General features: G+C 50.6%; 1 protein-coding gene across 6 annotated transcripts in view; it reads right to left on the minus strand.

Moving 5' to 3' along the window:
* Positions 1 to 517: 517 nt before the first annotated feature.
* Positions 518 to 18,501, minus strand: part of FAH (fumarylacetoacetate hydrolase) — a 31,015-nt gene continuing 13,031 nt past the window's right edge. For 5 of the 6 annotated variants that reach the window (XM_086364231.1, XM_086364233.1, XM_086364230.1 and 2 more), the window contains 9 exons: positions 16,631 to 16,728; positions 16,473 to 16,525; positions 14,154 to 14,253; positions 12,752 to 12,882; positions 10,323 to 10,398; positions 9,847 to 9,893; positions 8,339 to 8,440; positions 7,431 to 7,548; positions 518 to 766 (listed from right to left, as the gene is read on the minus strand). In XM_086364231.1, the coding sequence (XP_086220357.1) occupies positions 687 to 766; positions 7,431 to 7,548; positions 8,339 to 8,440; positions 9,847 to 9,893; positions 10,323 to 10,398; positions 12,752 to 12,882; positions 14,154 to 14,253; positions 16,473 to 16,525; positions 16,631 to 16,728 (805 nt within the window). In that variant the 3' untranslated portion in view covers positions 518 to 686. The remainder of the gene's footprint in view (positions 767 to 7,430; positions 7,549 to 8,338; positions 8,441 to 9,846; positions 9,894 to 10,322; positions 10,399 to 12,751; positions 12,883 to 14,153; positions 14,254 to 16,472; positions 16,526 to 16,630; positions 16,729 to 18,501) is intronic. The other variant, XR_015149931.1, reaches the window with a different exon arrangement.

Below are 18,501 nucleotides of genomic sequence, written 5' to 3' on the forward strand. Positions count from 1 at the left end.
CCTCCAGGGCATCTTCACGACCCAGGGATCAAACCCATGTCTCTTATGTCTCCTGCATTGGCAGGCAGGTTCTTTACCAATAGTGCCACCTGAGAAGCCCAATCACCTGAGCCAGTTTCTTGAAACAAACCTCTCTCCCTATAAATCTCCTATAGGTTCTGTTTCTTTGGAGAACTCTTCACCAATACAAGTGTCATTCTTTTCCCATATTCCGGAAAATACCAGGAGGCCCAGGATGTCTGATGAAAAGCATCAGACCCTCACCCTCACTAATAAAAACCGAAAAACAAGTTAAAGAATGCCTCTCAAGGAAGCAGTACACACCTTGACCCACCAAGTCAAACCAAGAACACAAGGACTTCCTGGTAGTCCAGTGGTTAAGACTCCAAGCTTCCAATGCAGGGGGCATGGGTTCAGTCCCTGGGATGGGAAATTCTGCATGTCTATGGTGTGGCCATGAAAAAAAAAAAAAGCAAACTAACAAAATAACAGAACAAAAACAAACCAAGAACATGAGTAGCCATTGTGCACAGCCGTGCCAGGCTCAGAGCATGAAGACAGAGCACAGCAGCTTTATTATTGAATGAAGAACTAAGCCCGCAGCCACAGTGGGGGCCCCTGGTCCCCCCAGGGAGGTGGAGGGGGTGGCGTGCCAGTCTGGTGTTTCTGGGAGAGCAGAGAGGACCTCAGGCGAGCGAGAGGGCAGGCAGCACTTTTCCCGCACACTGGCCGAAGCCAATGCGGTACCCATCCCCCTGGCAGTGCCCTGCAACAGAGAGAGGACAGGGGGTCAGCCACAGAGCCGCCAAGCTCAGGGAACCAACGCCCAGGCAGCCACAGCACTGGTCAGCACATGGCTGGGCTCGGGGCAGAAAGGCACCATCAGGATGACAAATAGGTATATTCGACAGAAAACTACCCTCCCCAGGTCCTGGGCAGAGCACCAAAATGGAACTCCAGGCCCATCCCACTGTCAGGGACCCCAGAAAGTAGTGCAAGGATGGAGCGATGGCTCTCCTGAGAGGCAAAGGAAGAGACAGAGGTCAACTCTCCCTCTGTGAGTCTGAGTTCAAATCCTAATTAGGTCTGCTAATTAGCCTGAGGCCAGGGTTCAAAGTCTGGCTCCTGCACCCACTTGGGTCTCCTGGGAACTCAGTTTCCTCATCTGTGAAATGGATCTAATGATAGTACCCACTGAGCAAGACTATAACAAAGATGACGTGAGTTAATACACAGAGAACTCCCAGAAGTGCTTGGCCCAGGGCAAATGCTCAGTGTCAGCTATTAGGAGAATTATAAGCTGGGGGTCTGGGGGCAGCTTGTTTAACCTCTGAGCTCAGCTACTCCCTTGTCTACAAATGGGAATAGCAATCCTTTCCTCTTGGGGTGGCGAGGATTTAATGACACACTTGGGTGAAGTCCCAGCATGACACCTCCCCCAGAGCAGATGTTTAACAAATTCAATCAATTCCAGAAAGGCAGACAGCAGGAGGCCCTTGTCCCTGTACCTGAGAAGGGTCCGTTCACCAGGAGCTGCCCAACTAATATGAATTAGAGTAGAAAAGTCTATGAGGTGCTGGGAGAGCAGTGTGGAGGAGACAGGAGAAGAAAGGAGGGAACTTGCTGCTGATGGGAACCCCACCTGAGTGGGGATTTGATGGGTGGGTAGGAGTTTGCCAGGAGGGGGACAATGAAAAGGGCATGCCCAACAGAGGAAATAGCATGAGACTGAAGGCAGCCTTGGGAGATGGGTCAACTCAGTTGAGTTCAGTTGCTCAGTCATGTCCGACTCTTTGCGACCCCATGAACCGCAGCATGCCAGGCCTCCCTGTCCATCACCAACTCCCGGAATCCACCCAAGCCCATGTCCACTGAGTGGGTGATGCCATCCAACCATCTCATCCTCTGTCGTCCCCTTCTCCTCCTGCCCTCAATCTTCCCCATCATCAGCGTCTTTTCCAATGAGTCAGTTCTTCACATCAGGTGGCCAAAGGATTGGAGTTTCAGCTTCAACATCAGTCCTTCCAATGAACACCCAGGACTGATCTCCTTTAGGATGGACTGGTTGGATCTCCTTGCAGTCCAAGAGACTCTCAAGAGTCTTCTCCAGCACTACAGTTCAAAAGCATCAATTCTTCTGCACTCAGCTTTCTTTATAGTCCAACTCTCACATCCATACATGACCACTGGAAAAACCATAGCCTTGACTAGACAGAATTTTTTTGGCAAAGTAATGTCTCTGCTTTTTAATATGCTGTCTAGGTTGGTTATAACTTTCCTTCCAAGGAGTAAGCGTCTTTTAATTTCATGGCTGCAGTCACCATCTGTAGTAATTTTGGAGCCCAGCCACCTCATTCTCCCTGTGTGGGCTACTCCAACTACATCCCCAAACCTGCCCCTCACTGTCCCTGGCATCCCTGAGGACATCCTGGCCACCCCAGCACTAACCCCTAACACTCAGGGTCACCTTTGGTCCAGAGCAATATCCTTGCCTATTCTGTTGCTCAGTTTTATTATTGTTCTATCAGTCACTTTTGAATCTTGATGCTCAGAAACATTTGTGTCCCTGGGGCGGGGGTGGGGGGGAAGCCTATAAAAGCAAAACCTGGCAGAAATGCATCAATCATCTATCAAGACAAGTCACTCCAAAAGGCAGTATTTTTTAAGAGCCTTCTTCCTGGAGAGCTGCAAACACTGATGGAGTGTCTTTCTCCTCCCCACCCCCAATGCTGGGCACTGTCAGTCACATGGCTCCTTCCTGCCCTGGGCACAACAGCACCAACCCTCCCAGCAAATGGCACTGCCTGCTTCCTTAAGCACAGATACACAATGACATCCTGGTAGGAGAGCCAGCCACTTCCCATTTTACAGCTGGAGGGCAGATGCTGAACAGGGTTTCTGAACCTTAGTGACTAGTGACAGTTAGAGCTGGATGGATGATTCTCAAGACAGGCTGTCCTGTGCACTTGGGACATCTAGCAGCATCCCTGGCTGCCCTTCAGAGTCGGCAAAACTGGCTCCAGTTGATGCCAAATGTCCCTCAAAGACCATGGCCCTGAGGATGGAAGTGATGCTCTGCACCCAGGACCGTCTTTCTGGGCCCTCAGGCTGCTGCTCTCCAGGCCAGGGAGGAGAAGCTGGGGGCAGGTGTATCCAGGCAGGGCCCAGGGGCCCAGAGAGGCCAGAGAGTGAGGAAAGTCCACACCAAGTCAGAGCATGTCACCGAGACCTGGGCAGAACGGGAAGGCAGCTCCCTGGCCTCACTGAGTTGGGTTCCATCAACTGTGGATACGGAAGGGAAAAGTGTGCTCATCTCCTCTGGGATGTCAGCCCAGTCACTGGCTTTTTCCTGGAGACTGACCCTCTGCTTGGGGCTTCCCTGGTGGCCCAGATGGTAAAGAATCCACCTGCAATGTAGGAGACCTGGGTTTGGCCCCTGGGTTGGGAAGATCCCTTGGAGAAGGAAATGGCAACCCACTCCAGCATTCTTACCTGAAGAATCCCATGGACAGAGGAGCCTGGTGGGCTATAGTCCATGGGGTTGCAAAGAGTTGGATACAACTGAGTGGCTAAGCACAGCATAGACCCTCTGCCTGCTCCCCACTGCATCCCAAGGGGAACGAGTGTCCATAGTGACAGCTCAGTTTTCCAGCTTCCCAAAATGCCCCACCTGCCAAAGTATCATTTTTATTCTTGTTCCTGAGACTTCCATCCATCTATCTCCATTTTCCTCTTTTCTTTTTAAAAATTAAAAAAATTTTTATTTATTTATTTTTGGCTGCACTGGATCTTTGCTGCTGCACGAGGGCTTCCTCTAGTTGTGGTGAGCAGGGACTACTCTCTAGTTGGGGTGCCAGGGAGTCCATTGCAGGGGCTTCTCTTTTGTGGAGTACAGAGTACTGCCATTAGGGAGTAGCTCCAGTTTGCAGAAACTAGAGAAAGCTTGTGCACAGCAGCAAAGACCCAGTGCAGTCATTAAAACAAGTAAATAAATAAAATTTTAAAAATAATATGCATTTTAAAAAAAGAAGAAGAAGAAGGGGTCAGGATGCTGGGCCTTCTCAAGAGTGGGTTCTGGAAAAAACATCAATAATGATGAGGACAGCGGTGACAACCGTTGCCAATTTTAAGTGCTCACAAAGTAACACGTGCCTTGTGAGGCTCTTTAGATGTTATCAAAGGGCTGAAGAATCCGGGTTCTGAAAACCAGCTACCTGGATGGGAAATCTCTTCCTGACTTACTGGTTGCAAGATCCAAGGCAAGTCATTTACCCACTGCTGGGCCTTTGTTTTCACGTCTGTAAAAGAGCGCTGCAGTGGTGGTGGAGCACAACCCAGACGTGGGCCCTGCACCTCCTAGTTCACCATGGGAACCCCAGGGGAATCCACAGCCCCTGCCCCTGAGGGATTAAACTGGATCATGCCAGCAAATATGGAAAACTCAGCAGTGGCCACAGGACTGGAAAAGGTCAGTTTTCATTCCAATCCCAAAGAAAGGCAATGCCAAAGAATGCTCAAACTACCGCACAATTGCACTCATCTCACACGCTAGTAAAGTGATGCTCAAAATTCTCCAAGCCAGGCTTCAGCAATACGTGAACCGTGAATTTCCTGATGTTCAAGCTGGTTTTAGAAAAGGCAGAGGAACCAGAGATCAAATTGCCAACATCTGCTGGATCATCAAAAAACCAAGGGAGTTTCAGAAAAACATCTATTTCTGCTTTATTGACTATGCCAAAGCCTTTGTGTGGATCACAATAAACTGTGGAAAATTCCGAAGGAGATGAGAATACCAGACCACCTGACCTGCCTCTTGAGAAACCTGTATGCAGGTCAGGAAGCAACAGTTAGAACTGGACATGGAACAACAGACTGGTTCTAGATAGGAAAAGGAGTACGTCAAGGCTATATATTGTCACCCTGCTTATTTAACTTATATGCAGAGTACATTATGAGAAATGCTGGGCTGGAGGAAGCACAAGCTGGAATCAAGATTGCCGGGAGAAATATCAATAACCTCAGATATGCAGATGACACCACCCTTATGGCAGAAAGTGAAGAAGAACTAAAGAGCCTCTTGATGAAAGTTAAAAGGGAGAGTGAAAAAGTTGGCTTAAAGCTCAACATCCAGAAGACTTTAAGATATGGCATCCAGTCCCATCACTTCATGGCAAATAGATGGGGAAACAGTGGAAACAGTGGCTGACTTTATTTTTCTGGGCTCCAAAATCACTGCAGATTGTGATTGCAGCCATGAAATTAAAAGACACTTACTCCTTGAAAGGAAAGTTATTACCAACCTAGATGGCATATTCAGAGAAGACAATTGCACCCCACTCCAGTGCTCCAGCCTGGAAAGTCCCGTGGACGGAGGGGCCTGGTGGGCTGCAGTCCATGGGGTCGCTAGGAGTCGGACACGACTGAGCGACTTCACTTTCACTTTCATGCATTGGAGAAGGAAATGGCAACCCACTCCAGTGTTCTTGCCTGGAGAATCCCGGGGACGGGGGAGCCTGGTGGGCTGCTGTCTCTGGGGTCGCACAGAGTCAGACACGACTGAAGTGACTTAGCAGCAGCAGATGGCATATTAAAAAGCAGAGACATTACTTTGCCAACAAAGGTCCGTCTAGTCAAGGCTATGGTTTTTCCAGTGGTCATGTATGGATGTGAGAGTTGGACTATAAAGAAAGCTGAGTGCCGAAGAATTGATGCTTTTGAACTGTGGTGTTGGAGAAGACTCTTGAGAGTCCCTTGGACTGCAAGGAGATCCAACCAGTCCATCCTAAAGGAGATCAGTCCTGGGTGTTCGTTGGAAGGACTGACATTGAAACTGAAACTCCAATACTTTGGTCACCTGATGCAAAGAGCCGACTCATTGGAAAAGACCCTGATGCTGGGAAAGATTGAGGGCAGGAGGAGAAGGGGATGGCAGAGGATGAGATGGTTGCATGGCATCATCGACTCGATGGACATGGGTTTGGGTGGACTCTGGGAGTTGGTGATGGACAGGGAGGCCTGGCGTGCTGCAGTTCATGGGGTCGCAGAGTCGGACACAACTGAGCAACTGAACTGAACTCATCCTTACAACCACGCTGTGAGACTAGGCACTGTATCCTTAGCTCCATTTTAAAGATAAGGCAACTGAGTCTCAGAAAGATTCAATAACCTGAGGAAGGTCCCAGGGCTACTGGCGATGTGGGAGTCCAACCTGAATCTGTGTGACTCTGACCATGGTGGCGCCTTCCTCTCCAGCAATATTAAATGATAGGCATAATGGCCCCTCAAGGGGTAAGGGTGCCCTAACCTGCTTGGAATGTGCGTGCTCATACGCTCAGTCATGTCCAGCTCTTTTGTGACTCCGTTGACTGTAGCCCTCCAGGTTCCTCTCTCCTTGGGGATTCTCCAGGCAAGAATACTGGCATGGGTTGCCATGCCCTCCTCCAGGGCATCTTCCCAACCAAGGGATCGAACCTGCATCTCTTACATCTCCTGCATTAGCAGGCAGGTTCTTCACTACTAACAGCACCTGGGAAGCCCCTCAGAATGGGCCGCTAGAAATCTTGTCACTAACTCAGTCAGGTAATAGGCACAGGGTCAAAGGGCACAAGGTCAGAAGGCACAGGGTCTCTGCACTGCAAAGTTCAAAACGTGAAACCTGCTATTATTTTATCAATTTGATCTGGGGGGAAGGAGACACTGAGCTGGACTTCCTTGGTCTTTTTGCTCCAGGAAGATTCTGATTTAAAGTTCTTGGCAGGGACTTCCCTGGTGGACCAGTGGTTAAGATTTTGCGCTTTTACTGCAGGGGACACGGGTGTGATTCCTGGTCGGGGAACTAAGATCCCACATGCAACACAGCTTGATTAAAAGATTAAAAGTAAATAAAGCCAGTCCCTGGCAGGCAGGGCTGGGGTGAAGGCCAGAACAAGCAGACACAGAGCTGGGACTTCCCTGGTAGTTCAGCGGGTAAAGAATCCACCTTCAGTGCAAAAGACCCCAGTTCGAGTTCTGAGTCACAAAGATCCCCTGGAGAAGGGTATTCCCAGGGAATACCCACTCCAGTATTCTTGGGCTTCCCTGGTGGCTCAGCTGGTAAAGAATCTGCCTGCAATGCGGGAGCCCTGGGTTTGATCCCTGGGTTGGGAAGATCCCTTGGAGAAGGGAATGGCTACTCACTCCAGTATTCTGGCCTACAAAATTCCATGGGCTGTATGTATAGTCCATGGGGTCGCAAAGAGTCGGACACGACTGAGCGACTTTCAGTTCACTTCATTTCAGTCCCTGTCAGGCAGGGCTTGGGTGAAGGCCAGAAGCAGCAGACACAGAGCCGGGAAGGCCGGAGTGGGGACAGTTGGGACAGATGGCTTCCCGGCAGACGGTGAGGACGGCGAGGAGGAGATGCCGCCCGTGGGCCTGGCGCCCTCCCTCACCTGTCATGATGACTTCATCCCCGTCCAGCAGGAACTTCCTGGTCTGGCCATTCCCCAGCTCTACGGCCCTTGTGCCCTTCCACGACAGCTCCAGCATGCAGCCGAAGCTCTCTGGCTCCTTCATAGCAAGAAGGGGAATAAGTTGTCACAGGCATTTACATCATGGCATTTCCATCACGGTGGGTGGGTCGGATCTGGTGTGGACAGTGGTTAGCAAGGCGAGGGGTAGGGGTGAGGCCTGGGAAGGAGCAAGGGACCCCACAGCCCCCAGAGACCCTGCCTTGGTGGGAATCACCCTGGAAATGTCCTCAAGTCCAGGTACCTTACGTGCCCTGCTTACTTCATTCAGGACTTGGGCGTTGGGGGGATGCTGGGCCAACCTGCCCAGGCCCATCCTGCCAGGCACCTGCCAGGCCCCTGCCCACTCTGGAGGCTGGGGCTTACCCAGATGCTGTTATGCTTGGCACCCCCCCCACCCCACCCCCCTGCTAGGAAGAGACTTTCCATCAAAAAGAGCCTGAGGTCTGGCCTTGCAGGAAGTGGCTAGTCCGTGCACCAACCAAAGTCATCACCAAAGGTTCATGGTGGGGGCGGTTAGCAGTGGGGCCACCTCATCCTGGAAGGATGTGCTGTGAGGTGGTGACAACCAGATACAACAGTGGCCCCCTGTGTCATTCTCACTCCCCCCAGTAGACAGAGGCAGCCTCTCTCCCCTATCCCGATCTCTTCTGCATTTGAAAAAGGAGCCCCTTCTGCACCCAGAGATGGATGAAGCTATGAGGTGGACAGGGTCGTAAGATATGCATGCTCAGGCTGGACTCCCCTCTCAAGGGAGAACCTTCCAGTCTGTACAGGGAATAGGGATGCTCCATGCAGGCAGCTCCCAGGGGAACCAATCACATACTCACCGGCCCGCTGATGGTTCCAGAAGCCAAGAGGTCGCCCGGCTGCAGGTTGCAGCCATTGACAGAGTGGTGGGTGAGCTGCTGCAGCATTGTCCAGTACATGTACTGCGGGCGAGGACACAGAGACGGGGACGGGCAGGACAGGCTTCTCCTGAGCTGCCCGGAGCAGCCAGCCCCACTCACAGCAGCCCGCCCCAGGCTCTCTCCCAGTCCCTAGAGCAAGGACAAGCTGTCCTCCTGCACTTACCCTGTGACCTACCCCAGTTCTCTCCCTGCCCCTTCACCAGCTAGAGCCCTAGCTCCTGGGCTCCTTTTAGCCCAACCCTAACCCACCTTCTCCAAGAAGCACTCCTGGAGTTGCAAACCTCACTGCTCAGACCCTCAACGTGCAGCATGCTCAGGAGTCCATAATCCCACTTTGTCCTGAAATCACCCCAGAGTCCTGAGTTGACAAGGTCTAGGTCCTCACTAGAGCAAAAGTGTCTCGTGAGCAAAGACCTCAGGCCTTGGAACAGACACTGGGCAACAGAGCTGAACAACTCAAACAGAACCTCAGAGCAGCCTAAAGGATGAGGGAGCACTACGGGAGGTCAGGCCTGGTGGGAAGTGACCAAGGACCATGTGCCCGCTGAGCATCTCAGGGGCTGCACTCCTGCGCCTCAAGCCCACAGCTCCTCAGGTCTGCCCCTCCTGAAGCTACACACCCAGGAAAAGGAAACCTCAGAAATGGATTTTTGCACAAAAGCCCCCTTAAGCAGGCTCCCCCATTCCTTCTTAGCAGCCTAAGGAGCCCAGAATAAAGTTAAATTAAGAGGGAGACTAGAAGAAACAGGAATACATTGAATCAGAGGATGTTCAGTGGTCAGCAAACATATGACAGGATGCCCAGCTGCATTCGTCCTTGTCACTGTTGTTCAGTCACTCAGTCATGTCCGATTCTTTGCAACCCCAGGGACTGCAGCACGTCAAGGCTTCCCTGTCCTTCACTATCTCCTAGAGTTTGCTCAGACTCATGTGCTTTGAGTCGGTGATGCCATCCAACCATCTCATCCTCTGCCGCCCCCTTCTCCTCCTGCCCTTGGTCTTTCCCAGCATTCATCTTTAGGGAGATGCAAAGCGAAATCACAATCCCCAGAACAGCTGAAATGAAAATGCCAGTGGCTCACCTGTTGACCAGGATGTGGAGCAGCCGAAATGTCAGATGCTGCCCGTGGTGAGTGCAAATTGTAACAAGCCCTTTGGCAAAGTCTCTGGAAGGACTCCTCAGCCAAGTATGGATATACACCCTCTATGACCCAGCACTTCTATCCCTGGATATCCAGACATATGCACATTCATGCACACAGAGACATCGACTAGACTGTTCACAGTAGCTCTACCAAAAAAATGGAAACAACCCACCACACGCTGACCCATCATCACATCCCGACATGGATGCTTTTCTCCTGGTCCTGCCAGGAAGAAAGGTCTCCCCCGTCTCCAAAAGCAGTCTGCCCAGCCTTAAAGCTTACCTTAAAATTAGACCTGCATATGGTAGCTGCCTGGCTCATTCCTTCTCCTGTTAGGAAGACAAGTAACATTGACCAGAAAACTTAATTCCATTAATCAAGGAGTGGGGATCCCACCTTGTAAGGGGAACCCTTTTGTGGCTTAGGCTTTCCATTGTCTAATATGACTCCACCTAAAGAGTCTATGAACCAATAAGCTCATAGGCTAGGGTCTCAGAGCTGGGGGACTTCCACAGAGAAGTCAATACCATCATTATCCCACTGCCAGGTGACAAACCAGACAGATTTAGTAACAGACAGATTCAGTAATATGCCCAAAGTCCCAGAGCTGGTCAGGGGAAGAACCAAGACTTGAACTTCAGCTGTAGCCTTCAAAGCTGGGCTCTCTCACTACTGATCCACTGGCCTTTAACTCAGCCCAGCCGAGCAGCCTCAGGGGTCCACCCAGTTTGACACAGCCTCCGACCCCCGGGCAGTACCTTTCAGGGCAACAGAGAGGTTGATGTCGAATGTGTAGGGCTGGTCATGGCAGAGATACGGCAGGGGCTTGGGGTCCTGTGAGGGCAGAGGAACACAGAGGGGCTGGGTTGGCTGGCCGAGCTGGCCAGGCTGGCCCCACCGCAGAGCAGCTGGCCAGGACGACCTGAGAAGAAGGGGCATCCCCTCTTTCCAGGACAGTGCTGTGTCCCTGGACACTGGGGGGTGAGGGTGGCAGAAGACAGGGTGATCAACAAAGGGTGCACAGTCCCCCTGGTGCTCCTGGACTCAGCGATACAGGCCACTTTGACAGCCAGGCCAGAAGGTCTGTACTTTGTCCAAAAGCAATGTCTCCCCCAAGAGCCATCTGTGACTCCCTAGTGATCCATGAGCTAATGTGGGGTGACTTTATTTTCATGATTATGTGTTTCTTTTCATGATTGACTTGGTGGCTAGTTACATGGATAGGGACCTAGAAGTTCCTTTTCTAAATATACTATGTTTTCAAATGGAAGCTGCTTTAAAGAAAAGCATTCAGCCTGCATCCTTTGCAGATGTTTGCATACATTTATATCTAAGACAATTCTGTGGCTATTTTTGCAGTGTATGGATTTATTCTTTTTTAGCACTATTTGGGTTGTAACCATAAAATCTCAATATAAAGAACCCTTGTTGCTGTTTAATTGCTAAGTCATGACCAACTCTTTTGCAACCCCATGGACTGTAGCCCACCAGGTTCGTCTGTCCATGGAATATTCCAGGTAAGAATACTGGAGTGGGTTGCCATTTCCTTCTCCAAGGGATCTTCCCAACCCAGAGATTGAACCCACTTCTCTTGCATTGGCAGAGAGATTCACCACTGAGCCACCAGGGAAGCCCAAAGAACCAGTGTAGGGATGGGAAAATAAAAAGAAAGAAAAAGAAAAGCATTCAGTAAGTCATCATTCACAAGTGGCAAGAATCCTGAAGGTTGCACTTTAACAGTATTTGGGAAGGATTGGTATATAAGGAGATAGAGCCCAAAGGTCTTTGGTGAGGGTGAGCAGTGCCTGTGAGCAAAGAGCTGGACCAGGGATAAAGCCTGGAGGGGACAAGCCAGGGATGTGACTGCGGGCCAGGCAGTCCTCGGAGAGTGGGACTCACCGAGGAGGGAGGAGACAAATCTCAGAGACTGAAAAAGATGGGGAGGGAGATGCTGGCAGGAGTGGTGGAGGACGGAGCCTCACGAGGAACTGGTCTGCAGGGAAAGACTCCCAGTGTTTCGGTACAGCTCCATGAGAAGACAGCAGGCTGAGACATGTCCAGGGAGCCACATGTGAGGTGGGGGCAGAGGCCATGAGCAAGCAGGGTCAGATGTTCAGGGGAGCAGGATTGGGAGTGAGGGAAGAGCAAGGCTGAGTGCTCAGCACGGGCTACCCCCACATGGAGAATAGAGTCCACTGGAGCATTGCAGAAGATACAGGACTGAGACTGGTCACATGCCAGAAGCCAGGGGCAGAGTGTCTAGGAACAGTAGGGGGCTGCCAAAAGGTCAAAAGAAGTTCAAACCAGTCGATCCTAAGGGAAATCAACCCTGGGAATATTCACTGGAAGGACCGATGCCAGAGCTGAAGCTCCAACACTTTGGCCACCTGATGCGAAGAACTGACTCATTGAAAAAGACCCTGATGCTGGGAAAGATTGAAGGCAAGAGGAGAAGGGGATGACAGAGGATGAGATGGTTGGATGGCATTACAGACTCGATGGACATGAGTTTGAGCAAACTCCGGGAGATGGTGAAGGACAGGGAAGTCTGGTGTGCAGCAGTCCATGGGGTCGCAGAGTCAGATACAACTGAGCGACTGGACAACAGCAAAGAGGTCCATACTGAAGAGGGCACAAGACCATGGTGTCAGTCAAGGTCAAGTGCACTTTGGTGGAGGTCACTGGGGGTGATGGGATGGAGGCAGCAGCAGACTGTGACAGCCTGAGGAGTGAGGACCAAGATCCGGAGTCAGGCCAGGACAGTGGTACAGGGACCAGGAGGCTCGGCAGCAGGATGCCCTGTGGTCTGACTCCACACTGCAGTCTGTCAGTCGGCCTCCAGGGGGCGCCATCACACAGAACACAACTTGGCAACCCGGGAGGTTGTGCAATGTGATACTGGAAGGGACCCCTTCTCCTGCCAACTGGCCAGTTCCTGTAGCCTCAGAGGATTCTAAAGGTTACAAAATTCCATGTTTTTTCCCAGAACTGTGCAAGGAACAGGGAAAACACAAGGCAGAATGACTGGCGCCATGCTTGCCTAGAGGTCCCTGCAGTCAAGACCCCCCAGCACGTGGGCATGCTGGGGACACAGCACTTACCCTCCAGACCCTCTCCAAACTGGATGGGTAAACAGCTGGGAGGCAGAGGGGCCCGGATTTGGGACTTCTCATAGAGGACGTCTTACCTGCTCCGGGTTGGGCACAGCAAAGGGCATGAGGGCATCCATGGGCACCACCCACGGAGAGATGGTGGTTCCAAAACTCTTCCCAAGGAACGGCCCAAGTGGGACGTACTCCCATTTCTGGATGTCTCGAGCTACAGGAGAAGGGACAAGGAGGGCTGACAGAAGCCGACGGGGCCACCGGCCAAGTCTCCCCTCTCCCCTTGACGAAGGACCAGACGCTTGGCTCAGCCTTGCTGACCCCTGGTGCTCCAACCCCAATGAACTGGTTGCCCCGGGATCAAGGACAGAGGTCCTCTGAGGTCACCGTGCCAGGCTGCGGCCAAGAGTGAAATGACCAAAGGGCAGGAAAAAGAAAAGTACTCTTCCAGTACCAGGAGGGAGAGAGACATATTTGTCACAAAAGACAGGAATTCAAGGCCAAGAAGAGACTGCAAACAAATCTTGTTACTTCTTCAATAATTTAGCACCCCAGACCCAAAATCCTGTGTTTTGTCTGTTGTTTACAAATTTATTATTTGTTTGTAAAAAGGTATAAAATCTGCCTGCTTTGTTCACTTCCTTAATTCTCTTCTGTGCACTCCTGTATTTACAAATTATATTTGTTTTCCTGCTGTTTAACTAAAAGGGAGGTGCAGGCAGGATATTTCCTCATGAAGGGTCTGGAATCTCAACCTCATAGTTCCTGGGATACCTGGCACCAGTTTCCTCCTATATAAGGCAGAGGGGTTGAGACGAACTCAGAAATGGAGCTGTTTGGTTTGAAATCTTAGCTCAGCAACCAGCTGAAATCACTCTGTGCCTCATTCCTCACCTCTGTAAAATGGGAATAGTAATATTATCATTGGGCTTCCCAGCTGGCACTAGTGGTAAAGTGCCTGCCAATGCAGCAGTCATAAGAGACGTAGATTCAATCCCTGGGTTGGGAAGATCCCTTGGAGAAGGGCATGGCAACCCACTCCAGTATCCTTGCCTGGAGAATCCTATGGAGGACCCTAGTGGGCTACAGTCCAACGGGTCTCAAGAGTCAGACATGACTTAGTGACTAAACAACAAAAATATTATTAGTGCCCAACTGGGATCTGGCAGGAGAGTCCACAGGAGGAGTTCAGCCCTGGGGCCTGGCACAAAATTGCTCAAACATATTGGTCATGTCCCTCCGTTCAACTTACAAGAACACTGGAGCTCAGAGAGGTCAAGTGACTGGCCAAGAGCTCAGAGCCGAGAGGTCTGTTGGATACCCAAGCCTGTGCTCTCAACCACTGACCACCTGCTGCCTCTGACCAAACCAGAGCCAGGAGACCACCTTGGCTTCTGCAAAAAGTGTCCCAAACACCCAGCCTTCCCCCAGACCCAAGAGTGCACAGGATGCTCAATACCAGGATGCCCGGCTCCCCATAATTACCACTCCAGTCGTTCATAAGGACCATTCCAAAAATGTGCTCGTGGGCCTTGGAAATGGGGATTGGCTCTCCGAGTTTGTTCCCAGGGCCTACAAAGAAAGCCTGACATGGGAAAGCTGATGAGAATCTGGCTCTGACCTGCTGCCCTTGCCTGGAAGGCAAAGGTCAGGCATTTCCAAACCCTGGCTGATACCTGGACTGCTACGTACAAATCCACCATACTTCTACACTGCACCTGAGTTGACAGACAGCCACAGCCCTGCTCACACCCCTGCTCACAGCCCTGCTCACAGCCCTGCTCACAGCCGGGGCCATAGTGAGCAGCAGCGGGCCAGTGCCCACCCAAGACCCCTGCACGTGGTCCCTGATCACGGCAGCCCTCTTCATCTCCTTCAGCCCACACCTCTGCCCTTTCCCACACTGCATTTCACAAGCCTTGTGAAAAGTGAAAATACCAGGGTTTGTATTCATGTCATAAAAAATCAGAAGGCTGACTCCATGATGTGGCAAAGAGAGCCCATGGGGGCAAACTCCACCCCTTAACCCATCGTACAATTCCAAGTAGATGAGAGATCTAAATTTTTGCAGAGTAAGGTTCTATCTAACAAGTACTAGAAAAACAAAACACCCCTCAAGTCTTCAAATTCTTCAGGTGGAGAGAGTCTGCTGCTGCTGCTGCTGCTAAGTCGCTTTAGTCGTGTCCGACTCTGTGCAACCCCAGAGACGGCAGCCCACCAGGCTTCCCTGTCCCTGGGATTCTCCAGGCAAGAACACTGGAGTGGGTTGCCATTTCCTTCTCCAATACATGAAAGTGAAAAGTGAAAGTGAAGTCGCTCAGTCGTGTCCGACTCTTAGCGACCCCTAAGATGACATAAAAGGAAATGCCATAAAGGAAGTGATTGACATGTTTGACTTTATAAAACTGTAAAATTTCTGCATAAAGAAAGACAACAAATAAAGGCAAAATGATACCACATTGGGAGTAACATATTTACAATGTATTACAGTGAAGTGTTAATTTCTATTAAATACAAAAGTGTATTAGTCGCTCAGTCATTTCTGACTCTTTGTGACCCCATAATCTATAGCCCACCAGGCTCCCTTGTCCACGGGGTTCTACAGGCAAGAATAGTGGAATGGATAGCCATTCCCTTCTCCAAGGGATCTTCCTGACCCAGGGATCAAACCCACATCTCTTATACCTCCTGCACTGGCAGGCGGGTTCTTGTCCATCTGAGCCCCCGGGGAAGCACTTCAATACAAAACAGACTTTCAAACTGATAAGAGAGCACTGTGCAGAAAACTGGGAGATAGTAGCCGAGAATATCTGTGAAAGGAGAGCATCGCTAACACAACATCCAGGAAACAAGAGAGCGTCTAGACATCACTGCAGGAACATGTTGGGAAAATAACTACCAGAATCGCACAGAATCAACTATGACGTTTGCAAGACCCAAGTCCCAGTTATATTCATTCTATGATGGTGTTTAAACATTGCACATTTTTCGTCAAGATTATAAAAAGAAAGATGCCATCTTATAGAGAATCTCACCACCATCATCAAGATGATCTGTGCTCGCTACCCACCCAATACACCGTTTCTTCACACTCCGACTTTCCATTTACCTTCTGCCCACCCCTTCTGCCCCCCGACAGGAACCAACATAGGTAAAGCATCTGCCTGCAAAGTCCTCCATACTCCCAGAGAGAAGACCCTGGTCCCATTTAAACTGGGGCTCTGCACCCTGCTCTGGGGCATCCGGCTTGGGGAGACCGTCTCTTAGGGGCCATGTGGCAGCCTCACAAAGGCAGTGAGAGGCAGAGGGCTGGCTCGGCACGCCCTCCTGGGACTAGTGACTATTTGTCTCCCCTGGATGGAATCCAAAGATATCACCAGGCAGGATTGGAAATACACGGAGATCCAGCCTGCCTCCAATCAACCTAGAGGCCCACTCTCACAGTCCAACCAGGGGACCCCAAAGCGTACACCAGGGAACCCACACCAGGAGACACTCTGAGGACCACCTAAACCTGAGATTCAAATTTTCTGCCACCCTGTGTGTGTCCTCAGGTGACCCCTCAAAACCTCTCCGACTACTGATTTGGAGGTTACAAATGAACTGTTAATGAACTTACACATACAGAATCAGTGAGTAATGAGGCTGGACGGTACTTCTGATGGCCAGGTGGGGACCCAGAACTGCCATTAACATGGTTGAGATGAGGGAACGGCCCATTGTCCAGGGCAGCCACTGGGAGAGCCCTCTTGCCCTAGCGTATATACAGACCCCACGCCAGTAAAACACCGAGACAAGGCTTACCATCTCCAACTCGAAGTCCAGGAGTTTGCAGGCACCATAAACGGGAGGCTTAGCTGGAATAACAGCAGAAAGAGAGGTTAGTGGGTGCCAGGCATGGACTTGGGCGTGTGGGGACAAAGAGCAGAGCCCCGCAAGGCCTGGGCACTGGGGGCACTTACAGTCGTCGGGTCGCATCTGCCCCAGGGGCCTGCGGATCGGGGTGCCAGACACCACCACGGAGGAAGCGCGCCCGTGGTAGCCCACAGGCAGGTGCAGCCTGAGGAAGGAAGGCGAGAGGAAGCTTTGATGCTGTTACATGTACAAATGAAATTTCAAAATGTTTTCAGATGAAATGAAAGGGAGTCAACATATATATACATGAGCTTCCCTGGTGGCTGATGGTAAAGAATGTGGGAGATCTGGGAAGATCACCTGGAGAAGGGAATGGCTACCTACTCCAGTATTCTTGCCTGGAGAATCCCTTGGACAGAGCAGTTTGGTGGGCTACAGTCCAAGGGGTCACAGTGAGTCTGACATAACTGAAGCAACTTAGCACGCACGCACATATATAAAATAGATAAGTAATAAGGACCTGGGGCTTCCCAGGTGGCATAGTGGTAAAGAATCCATCTGCCAATGCAGGAGATGCAAGAGATGCAGGTTCAATCCCTGGGGTGGGAAGATCCCCTGGAGTAGAAAATGGCAACCCACTCCAGTATTCTTGCTTGAGAAATCCCATGGGCAGAGGAGCTTGGTGGGCTACAGTCCATGGGGTGGCAAAGAGTCGGACACGACTGAGTGACTAAATTTCAAGATGCTTTCAAAATAAAAATGAAAGTGAGTCAACACATATATGGTTCAAATATCGAAAAGAACTCCCAAGTGTCCAGAAACAAATAAATGGATGAGCAAGAATGTGGTCTCGATAAGACAATGGAATATTTTCTGTTGTTGTTCAGTCTGTCAGGCTTCCCTGTCCTTCACCATCTCCTGGATTTTGCTCAAACTCATGTCCATTGAGTCAATGATGCCATCCAACCATCTCATTCTCTGCCGTCCCCTTCTCCTCCTGCCTTCAATCTTTCCCAGCATCAGGGTCTTTTCCAATGAGTCAGCTCTTTGCCTCAGGTGGCCATTGCTCAACATTAAAAAGAAGGGATTTCCTTTGTGGTCCAGTGCTTAAGAAACTGCCTGCCAATGCAGGAGACACAGGTTCAATCCCTCCTCCAGGAAGATACCACATGCCAGATACCAGATACCATGTGGCAACTAAGCCCATGTGCCCTAAAAGCCTGTGCTCCACAACAAGAAGCCACCACAATGAGAAGCCTGTATGTATGTAGGTATATGTATGTATGTATGTGTGTACATGTATGAGTGTGCATGTATGTGTGTGAGGCTAAATAATAGCCCCTGCAAAGACATCCATGTCCAGCACAGGGACTTCTGCTCAGTGCTATGTGACAACCTGGATGAGAGGGGAGTTTGGGGAAGAATGGATCCATGTGTATATATGGCTGAGTCCCTTCACTGTCCACCTGAAACCATCACACCATTGTAAGTCGACTATACTGCAACATTAAAAAAAAAATAAGATATCCAGGTCTTAACCTCTGGAAGCTGTGAATATCACCTTCTGAGGTAAAAGAGACTTGCAGATGTGACTTAAGTCAATGATCATGAGATTATGGAGATTACTCTGAATTATCAGGTGGTCCCTACATGTGTGTAACCATGTGTGTGTGTGTGACTGCTCAGTCATGTCCAACTCTTTGCGACCCTTTGGACTACAGCCCATCAGGCTCCTCTGTCCATGGGATTTCCCAGGCAAGAATACTGGAGTGGGTTGCCACTTCCTACTCTAGGGGATCTTCCCAGCCCAGGGATTGAACCTGAGTCTCTTATGTCTCCTACATTGGCAGGTGGGTTCTTTACCACTGAGCCACCTGGAAGGATCCTTATAAAGGGAAGAAGGTCAAAGGAGGAATTAGCACTGTTGCAGATGGAACCGAGAGGCTGCAGTCATCTGAGGAAGGGGTCCCAAGCTAAG

This window comes from Bos grunniens, chromosome 21 (assembly GCF_055505025.1).
Source record: "Bos grunniens cultivar Pamir isolate PY7600 chromosome 21, Bosgru_T2T1.0, whole genome shotgun sequence".
Lineage (NCBI taxonomy): Eukaryota > Metazoa > Chordata > Mammalia > Artiodactyla > Bovidae > Bos > Bos grunniens.